At 39.0% G+C, this 11,055-nt stretch overlaps 1 protein-coding gene across 1 annotated transcript in view; it reads right to left on the bottom strand.

Moving 5' to 3' along the window:
* Positions 1-2,024: 2,024 nt before the first annotated feature.
* LOC135195002 (mucin-12-like) overlaps positions 2,025-11,055 on the bottom strand; it is a 9,745-nt gene continuing 714 nt past the window's right edge. The window contains 3 exon segments of the mRNA XM_064221274.1: positions 2,025-5,215; positions 5,217-5,429; positions 5,815-5,883. Of these exon segments, the coding sequence (XP_064077344.1) occupies positions 2,261-5,215; positions 5,217-5,429; positions 5,815-5,883 (3,237 nt within the window). The 3' untranslated portion in view covers positions 2,025-2,260.

Raw genomic sequence — 11,055 nt, 5'->3', positions numbered from 1 at the left:
CCAATTGTCAGCAAGTCATCTGGGATGAGGGTGCTAGCCACACGCTCTTATCCATTGTGGCTGCCACGAACCACAGCCAGCTAATTACCTGGTATGTAAATCAAAGGTTAGGTTAACAGAGGATTAGCTTTACCAGGGACCTGAATTGTGACCCACTTTTCACAGTGACAAGATTCCTTATCGCCAAGTGACAAGGTCTCTCTCTCTCTCTCTCTCTCTCTCTCTCTCCGCTCTCTCTCTCTCTCTCGCGCTCTCTCTCTCTCTATATATATATATATATATATATATATCGAGCTACAAATGTCCTTTAATATCTAATTCGCTCTACCCCGGAATAATACCGCGGGGTGGGGTTTAAGGCTTCACTGTCGTCTGGATTTGAAGGTGTCGATGGTTCGTGCCCGTCAGCCGGCAAATCTATTATCGCCTAAAAATTCCCCTTCGGTTAAACATATATGAAAATATATTAATTCTGAGGTAGAGCGAATTAGATATTAAAGGACATTTGTAGCTCGATATATGTATATGAATCACGGTAATGTGATATGACTTATATATATATAATATTATATATATATATATATATATATATATATATATATATCCTTAAACCCACGGTAGAAATGTGAGTGAAAAAACTGGGGACTTGGAACAAGTACTTTCGTAGTATATTCTTCATTTTCAAGTTCACACAATTATAATAAAAGTTGACAGACCTTTATATACAAAAACAGAAAGGGGAGCTGCCAACTGCTATTAGTTTCAGTGTGTGTACTTGAAAATGTAGAACGATACTACTTAAGCACTTATTCCAAGTCCACAGTTTTTCACTCATTCTTTCTGTGGATGTAAAGATATTCCCAAGCACGTGTTCCTTCATGCTACATTGGATATATATACGTATATCGTGTATATATATATATATATATATATATATATATATATATATATATATATTATATATATATATAATATCAATATTCAGCAAGAAGTTATGGAAAAAAAGGAAAAATAATATGTTCCATTCTAGCTATTTTCGCACATTTAAACATTTCCAAAAGAAATGGTACTAGAGCAATTCATATTATACAGGCTAGAATGAAAGTACAGTATATACGAATAGTGCCAATAACAAATGGGTGGAGCTTCTCTGACCGCCAGCGAGTGCCCTTCATAAATCATGATCTCCCTGGACACCCGACCTTGATTACTTCTTAATTGATAAGATTAAGCAACACTTATTATCATTCATTAAGGTATAATCTAGGACAGGTGTGTAGATAAAACAGGATTTGTGAATAGCACATTCACTCACCGTCATAGAGGCGCCACCTATACTTAGAGTTGCCAACAGGCTTGTTTTTTTTTATCCTGTATATGTTTACCAATATCTTCTACTAGACATAAGTTATTATGAAAGTATCTACATAAACGATACTGGTTAGGACCATATTTTGTTTCAACATACCTTAAGGTTTTCTTCTCATCAGCTATATAGTATGTATGTATATATATATATATATATATATACATATATATATATATACATATATATTATATATATATATATATACATATATATATATATATATATATATATATATATATATATATATGAACTTCATCCTTATACAACTGTTCTGTGCATTAATACAATTAATAACAGGACCTCATTCAAACTGGATGGTATCTAGCGGAGGTATTTGTTCAGGAAAAGTTACAAGCTTTCTAGGGCTAACAGTCCTCATCGTCCAGTACCCGTAGAGTGACCGGACACGTGGTCCAGCTGTATGGGGAGGGAATTAAAGCCTCTGCTATTCCAATTTCATGTGCTGGCGGTCTTAAATCCTTTAATTATCCTCCTGTTCCAGTGTAGCCCCGCCCTCGTGACCTTGCACTTTGTCTGTTAGATACCATCCAATTTAAATAAGGTCTCGTTATTAATAATATATATATACATATTTGTGTGACATTAAATCACAGGAAAGAGTTGTTAATAACTAGGGTAATAATAAAAATTATTAATCGACCTAAAAGTATATTAGCACGGTTTTATTGAGTAATATAAACAATAAACTTCGTTTCATATGGTACAAAGGTTATAAACAAAGAAAATGGGAGAAGAGGACAAACACTCATATACAAAAATAATTTGCGATATCTTTCATATAATGTACATGCATAGATTGTCGCTTTCCGCTAACACTTGGGATTTGAGCCACTTGCCAACAAGTAACAATCGATAAAATGGTCTTCTATTTCAAGAGTTGGTCTTCGCGTTTCTTTTTCTTAAAAACGATCTCGACGATCTAGAGACGCCCTTATGGCGCAGAACCTGCTCCCTGTCAAGAGTTTGTCCCCCGGGGAAAAACGGCGAAAGGGTTTTGGGCAAATTATTCCTCCTGCGGTTCCCCCTCTTCCCAGAGGAGGGAAAGTTAGCGCCCCTAGGTCTCGAGAATGTCAAGGGCCTCACGGTCGCCTGATGCTCAAGTGGACTTGGGATGAAGGCTTCAGGTCCCGTCGGGCGGAAGGTTGAAGACAAGAAAGGAGGTGTCGATGGAGTGGGTGAATGATGAATGCCCTCAGTGTGATGTGGTAATGGGCTTCCATGATGTGGAGCTGGACTTGTTATGTGAGGGATAGGGGTGCCTTGTCCTATTCCATGATGTGGGACTGGGCTAGATATAAAAGGAAAAGAATTTCTGAAGTGGGAACCTGGAATGTCATGATGCGGGGCTGGACTAGAGAGTAGAGGGGCAGGACTTCTGTGGTGTGAAATGTCATGATGTGGAGCTGGACTTGACAGTAGAGGAGCAGGACTTCTGTGGTGTGAAATTTCATGATGTGGTGCTGGACTTGAGATTAGAGGAGCAGGACTTCTATGGTGTGAAATTTGGTGATGTGGGGCTGGACTTGAAATAATAGGTGTGGGACTTCTGTGGTGTGAAACAAACTCATTATGGCTTGGAAAAGGAGATGAAATATGAGTAATGGGTCTTTGTTGGTGAGAAATTGAGCTTTCATGAAGTGGAGCTGGGCTTGAGATCAGAGGAACTGGGTTTCCATGGTGGGAAACCAAGTGCGATGAAGAACTTCCATGGTGGGGGGCTGGACTCACAAAATGTGAAAAAGAAGTTCCATGATGGGGGGCTGGACTTGAGATCAAAGGAACAGGACTTCCATGATGTGAACTTTCATGATGTTGGATGGGACTTCCGTGATGTGAAAATGAGCTATCATGAAGAGGGGCTGCACTTGTGATCAAAGGGCCAGGACTTCCATGATGTGAAAAGGAGCTTTCATGATGAGGGGCTGGACTTGTGATCAAAGGGCCAGGACTTCCGTGATGTGAAAACGAGCTTTCATGATGAGGGGCTGGACTTGAGATCAAAGGAACAGGACTTCCATGATGTGTACTTTCATGATGTTGGATGGGACTTCCATGATGTGAAAATGAGTTTTCATGAAGAGGGGCTGGACTTGTGATCAAAGGGCCAGGACTTCCGTGATGTGAAAACGAGCTTTCATGATGAGGGGCTGGACTTGAGATCAAAGGGCCAGGACTTCCATGAAGTGAATTTCCATGATGAGGGACTGGACTTGATATCAGAGGGAAGGGATTTCCATGATGTGAAATTGAACTGTGATGATGAGGAGCAGGACTTGAAATCAATGGAAGTTGATTTCCATGGTGTGAAAAAGAGGTTCCATGAAGTGGGACTGGACTTGAGATCAGGGGTGCGTGACTTCCATGATGTGAGACTGAGCTTTCATGATGTGGGGCTGGGAGAGGAATGCCATGATGTACAAATGAACCTCCCTGGTGCGGAGTTGCACTCGTAAAGTGTGGCACAGGAGTTCCCTGATGCAAGAATACATTCTCGTGATGTGGAGCTGGACTCGTGAAAATAGGGGCAGGAATTCCATGTTTTATGAATGTGCCTCCATGTTGCGGAGGTTGAGCCGGGCTTCCAAAGTGTGGATCTGGAGTCGTACGCTGGGAAAGTTGTTTACCCAAAAATGGGGGATGGAATGTTGTTGGAGTAATACCATGGTCATGGGAGGATGCAGGATTACCATGTCCAGATACCACTGTCAATTGATTATCATGATCATGGATGGGAACAGGGGAACCATGATGAAGGATATCGAAATCATGGTTTGAAACAAGAGCGCCATGATGAGGCACAGAAATAGTAGGGTGATGAATAGGTATTTCCTGGTGTGTCACAGATAGGCCATGATGTGGCTGTGGACTGTGAATAAGGGGAGCACTAACATGATGGGAGAAAGAAGTGCTGTGATGGGGAACTGGGCTTACAGGATGGAATGGCGACTGGACGGGATTATGAACTGGTGTTCCGTGGTGCCTTACAGTTGTGATTTCGTCTGGGATATGACCTGAATGGTGTGGGGATGGTGTACTAGAGAAACTGAATGGATGCCCTCCATCTATAAGAAAGCCTCCTTGTGAATCAATGGGTACTTGATGAAGGGGAAGAGAAGTTGACACAATTCCAGGAAAGTTACCATTATGAAGATCTTCTTCAGGAATGAACAAGGACAAGTCTGTTGTCTGGTCAAGTTCGAATCCATTTGATTGCTTTGGATTTATTTTTGGAATGTCAATGAAAACATTCTGAAGATCATTACCTTCAGGAAAGACTGTGTTAGGGAAAGCTTGAAGAGAGGGCCCATGAATGTCCTGAAGTTGCTGGAAAGCAGGATTAGAATGAGAATTGCCCTGTGGAAAGTGAAGGGGTCCATCAAAGAACTGCTGTTCATGAAGTCCTGTGAAAAGAGGATTTCCGGGAGAAGTACCAAGAGGAAAATCAAATCCTGACTGAGGTGGACCATGAGTAGGGATAAGGGTTGGTTTGGGGACAACTGGTTTAGATCGACGTAATTTTGGAGTCCTATGAGGAGAAAAGTTAGGGCCTGGCAGATGGTGTGGAGGCGAATGCTCGAGATTTTGCAGATGTGCCTGATCTTGAAAAATAGGTACATCAATTGCTAGATCCGTCACTGGAAAGATCGGATTATAGCAAGAAGTGAGGTGCAGGTGTGGTGGGATGAATAAGAAGCAGATCCTCGTGAGGGTGATTGGTAGGAGGGTGACGTATGGGAAGAGATGTGATAACAGGACGTTGTCTAGATGGATGAGGACTGGATGGAACAGGTCGACGTGATTCGACCTCACCAGTCGGTAACTGATCCTCAGGGTGAACTGCGACACCTTCGTATGTAACAACAGCGTTGTAGCCGTTCTCGTCAGCCGTGTAGCTCACGACCTGAGTTCGTCCATCTGGAAGAGCGACCCGATACTCGCCCTGGGTGCCTTGGGCACCTGTAGCTTGTTGGTGAGCAAAGCTATTGCCGGTTTTGTCATCATTCACTCCATAAGAAAACAGGAACTGCTCTGGGGTTTCCTGGTGACAGAAAAAAAGAGCAATGTAAGAGTTTATTGCAAATTATGGGAATCATACTCTGTTAGAGACCTATATAGTGATTATCTTCGTAAGATAGTTAAACAAATACTGTATCTAAAACTTAAGACTTAAGTCTGTATAGTACCCTTTAAAAGAATAGACATTTACATTTACACCTGAGAGGCTTCCATGAGGCATTGGGAGTATCACTATTCATCTCAGCGACCTCAAAAACTATGAGTTGGACACTATTATTTGTCGTTTTCGGTTATATTTGCATGTCACCCCATGACTCAAAAAGTCACGTAACTGAAAAATTTTAATGATTACTCTTTTTATTGTATTTTTTTAAAGTTTCACTGAAATAATCTCAGCTGGTACTCACCTGAGGTGCAGCGTCTGCGTTGCTTTCCCCTTCGCCTTTAACTGTAACTATTAGTAGAAGTAAGATGACCTGAAAAAATTTTAAGGTGTTTATCATTATTGTAACTATACAGGTATTGGAGATAATTTCCGATTGGACTGAGAGCAACGTATGTGGGAATTACTCCACAGGGAAATACAGGTTTTTAGACAAAAGAATAAAACAACTGCAGAGGAGAGTCAGAATTCAATAAACGAGCAAATACAAATTTTGTTTTTGCTAAACGCTCGTGGAAAGTTAATCCAAGCTATAAAAATGTGGCAAGCTTTGAAACAAAATTAAGGACTAACGTTCTTACAATTTGAATCGTTGTTCTCGAATAATAATAATAATAATGGCCACTGTTTTCCGTGACGAAAATGATGACAATGGTTGCAGGTCCACAATAATATAGCATGTGTATGTATGGTCTTTTTACGTTGCATAGAACCAGTGGTTATTCAGCAACGGGACCAACGGCTTTACGTGACTTCCCAACCACGTCGAGAGTGAACTTCTATCACCAGAAATACACATCTCTCACTCCTCAACCTGCGACCACCGAGGTGAGAAGCAAACACCAAACCAACCACGCCACCGAGGCGCTCTATAGCATGTGAGTATATGGTCTTTAATGGATATTAAAAGCTTTCGAATCTTGTACTAGGTTCCTCTTCAGTCAAGTGAAGATGAACCTAGTGCAAGGTTCAAAAGCTTTTAATACCCATTAAAGACCATATACTCACATGCTATATTATTGTAGACCTGCAACCAATAATAATAAAATAAATAATAATAAAATTAATAATAAAAATAATAATAATAATTAATAATAATAATAATAATGATAATGATAATAATGAATAATAATAGTAGTAGTAGTAGTAGTAGTAGTAGTAGTAGTAGTAGTAGTAGTAGTAGTAGCGATGATAATGATTATAAGAACATCGACAATGATATCAGTAAACAACAAAATGCACAGATATTAGCTCTGGTAGACATCTGTAAAGACTTTAATCTTTCCGACTCACTGGAATACACAACATCAGAATTCAGTGTGTGATCACCTTCCACGTTTCGTGTGTTCTGCAATCTGGTGTGATGTCCGAGTGACAACACTTGGTTTCTGTGTTGCAAACATTGCATGGTGCATGTCACCTTGGGCAATTTCACAGGCCATCTCCCGAGCGGCGAAAAAAAAAAAATCTTTTAGCGTTGGAACATCACTATATACTTGACCCCCAAGGTCCTTTTCATATATAGTTAATATTTAAAGGACTTTGACTTTACTATCTGTTAGGTTCGAGCGAGTTACCCAGGAGGACACGCACGCAATTTTGGAAAAATGACAAGACACTCGATTCTAATGCAGATTCCTTCAATCATAACTTGTCCATAGATATAGTGGTAGATCGTTTACCTGGAATCTGCGTGATTTGTTATTCTCTGTAATTGAGTTATTATTATTATTATTATTATTATTATTATTATTATTATTATTATTATTGTTTATGTTGTTGTTCTAAGGGGTCCACAATAACTAAACTGTTAAAAGTTCGTGTATAATTTATAAACACTTCATAAAAGCTTTCGAACCCTTCCTTGGGTTCATCTTCAGTCCAAAATTTTGGGCTGAGGATGAACTCAGGGAGGGGTTCGAAAGCTTTTATAAAGTGTTTACAAATACACGAACTTTTAACATTTTTATTATTGTGGACCCCAGAGAACATTGTATATACTCTCGTGATAAGAGAGTTTCTCCCAATTATTATTATTTCTCCCACTTATACCAATTACTATAGTAGATTCACATCAACCGTGCATTTGATGTCTAGGCCAGTCCCTTACGACGCTCCTGATTGGCCGTTGATAAGCCAATCACAGGGCTGGAAACTCTCAGTCTCTCTCGAGAGTTCACAAGGGTAGGATTTATGTTCCACCACACCTGAGGGATATCTCTTTCAAAAGCATCCAGCAAGAGAAGTGGAACATACATCCTGGCTATGTGAACTCTCGAGAGAGACTGAGTTTCCAGTCCTGTGATTAGTTTATCAACAGCCAATCAGGAGCGTCGTAAGGGAGTGGCCTAGACATCAAATGCACGGTTGATGTGAGTCTACTATACCTCGACTACTGCTACTATCATAAAAACTAGTGTACCCATGGCGTTAAAAATGACGGTAATAAGAAAGGAGCAACTTAACAACAAGTCCCGACCCTACGGATGTTACGTACTGTCATGAAGTTGCGACAAAGTACCCTCATTGTGCATACTTATAAGCATAGGGGCGAGTGCTGAGAGAGAGACTAGCCCTGGACTAGAACAACGGCAATTTTAAAAGTGGAGTTCATTACCTTTACACTGTTCTTTGTGGAAACGAAATGTATACATTCAAACTTCATTTTACATTTTTTTCTGAGTGCACTAGTGCAGATTGCAAACAGGCTATACTTTGTGTCGTTTCTAAAGCCTGCTTAATACTAATACGCCTTACATTTTCCTTCCAGTCCACATTCCATGATAAGTGATACAAAGGGTTTTCATACAGCTGCTGAAAAAATTAACTGGTAGATACTACAGCGCTTCTTTTGAACACTTCCAAGAAAATACGAAAACAATGAAAGAATTGAAAATCTTGATCATATGATTTTAAATAGACACCATTAGAATTAATCTGACCATAATTTGTATGAGAATAACCCAGCTTTAAAGGTATATATAATATATCATATATATTATATATATATATATATATATATATATATATATATATATATATATATATATATATATAAAATAAAGTGTGTTATATATATATATATATATATATATATATATATATATATATATATATAGAGAGAGGAGAGAGAGTGAGAGAGAGAGAGGGAGAGAGGAGAGGAGAGAGAGAGTTTTGTTCCAAAAATATGCATAAGAGAGAAAGCATTTCCTGTAACGCTGAGGTGCCTGAAGGGTAAATTTTACCTATTATTTCAGTCCTAAAAAATTTTAGACCACAGTATGATATCAAATTATTAATGATAAACAGCTATTACTCGTATATCTAGGTTCACCTGGATGTAATATGAGTTAAAATAAAATATGATGTAATAAGAGATGTAATATCAATAAAATTAAATATTATGTAATAAGAGATGTAATATCATCAGTAAAATAAAAGATTATATAGAGATGAAATAACTACGTTTAGAATAATAAAAGGCTGATCACTATTACCACGAGCGAATGAATCAGAGAGGAAACAGTCTTATGCAACGAATCAAATGAAAAATTCATGCTTTTCACGAGTGATGAATCGTACTCATAAAATAAATTAGAATGTCATTACAGTCTTCCACATCATGTCCTAGAAACTTTTTTTTTTTTTTTTACTTAAACGAATTTTAATGGACCAGAAAGCTTTATTTTCATTCTTTTAAGCTTCAGCACCAAGAGTCACCTCACTAGACCAGTCAGGAGAAACCGGATTTATGCATGTGCTTTATGTATGCATGTATGTATGCGCGTGCATACACGCTTACGGCTCCTGACTGCATGTCTGTTGCCCACTTTTTCGCTATCCCTCCAATCCCGTTGCGACCCCACGTATAGTTGACTAACGGCCAGATAAATAATTCACTGCGTAGGTCAATAGTTGCACAGAACGAGCCCAGATTGTTATATCCTAATCTTGAATAGGACTTCAGGTCTTGTTACAACGAGAGAGAGAAGAGAGAGAGAGAGAGAGAGAGAGAGAGAGAGAGAGAGAGAGAGAACAGTGGATTCTGGTGAAAACGTTGACTAACTCTGAATGAAAACTAAAAAAAATCATCATAAAATCTGACTCAAAAAATCATCGTAGATCACATCCTCCACACTCAGTTCAGGAATAATGATATGAGATGAAGTTGCTAGTCCCATGTTATTCTCAAATCTGACATCAACATCTGTCCCCCACACCCCACAGTCATCCAACAGCCAGGTACATCATTCACTCATTCACTGCTTAGATCAACAGAGGCGCCACGGGCTTTAACGGAATAAGCCTTATTTGCTGTGCTCCAGCAATTCATTTGGAATGAGGTTGCTAGACCCAGCATTTATCATCCTAGCTGCACAGCAGAGGCACCAGGTCCAAGTCGTGTCTCCTACGGAGGATTGAACTCTGGTTGTCTCTTGCTGTGAGGTGAGGCTGGAACCATTGAGCCACAGTTCCAAAGCACCCTTGTTCTCTAAATGTCCTATTCCCTTCTACTGCCGAGTCCACAACAAAGGGTTTCCAGTATAACAACAAAGGCTTTCTTATTCAACAAATGCTTTCTAGTACCACAACAAAGGCTTTCCAGTACAACAACAAAGGCTTTTCAGTATAACAACAAATGCTTTCCAGTATAACAACAAAGGCTTTCTAGTTCAACAAATGCTTTCTAATGCCACAACAAAGGCTTCCTAGTGCAACAACAAAGGCTTTACAGTACAAAAAACAAAGGCTTTGTAGTACAACAACAAAGGCTTTTTAGTATAGCAACAAAGGCTTTCCAGTACAACAAGAAAGGCTTTCTAGTACAACAACAAAGGCTTCCTAGTACAACAACATAGGCTTTCCAGTACAACAAACAAGGCTTTCTAGTACAACTTCACATAGCCGAAACAAATGCAACCCTAAAGAGCAACATGAAGGTCCTTCTTTGCTCTGTCTAATTCATGGATTTCATGGTTCTTATGACACTTACTATCTGTCAGTCCACTACTTCACCTATCCTAATCCTCCACTGAGACCAAACCTATCTTCTATCTTCCTCTTCATTAATCTGAGAATCTCTTCCATCAAATTTGTTCGGTAACTTGTGGGTGGCAAACATAATTTGAAAAGTATTAGCTAAGAAAAAAGGATACTGCCATACATAGATGCTTTTCATGCGACAATATCATCATCAATCAATTTATAAGCACTGCCCCTTCACAGCCTATCTCTCTCAAGTCAGTTGATCCACTAATAAACTTAATTAAAATCAGGCAACGGCAACATAACAAATGTATCGAGCAGAGATCTAAATGAAATCGAAAGACAATTGTTCATAAACAATGCCTGGAATATTCCTGATCATTCCTTAACTGAAATATATGTATATATATATATATACCTATATATATTCATATTTATATATATACATTTTTCCAGGATTTCAGGGGGGGACAGTGCCCCTCTTGCCCCTACGTGCCGA

Source organism: Macrobrachium nipponense, chromosome 15 (genome assembly GCF_015104395.2).
Source record: "Macrobrachium nipponense isolate FS-2020 chromosome 15, ASM1510439v2, whole genome shotgun sequence".
NCBI lineage: Eukaryota > Metazoa > Arthropoda > Malacostraca > Decapoda > Palaemonidae > Macrobrachium > Macrobrachium nipponense.
This window is presented reverse-complemented; position numbering and strand designations above follow the sequence as displayed.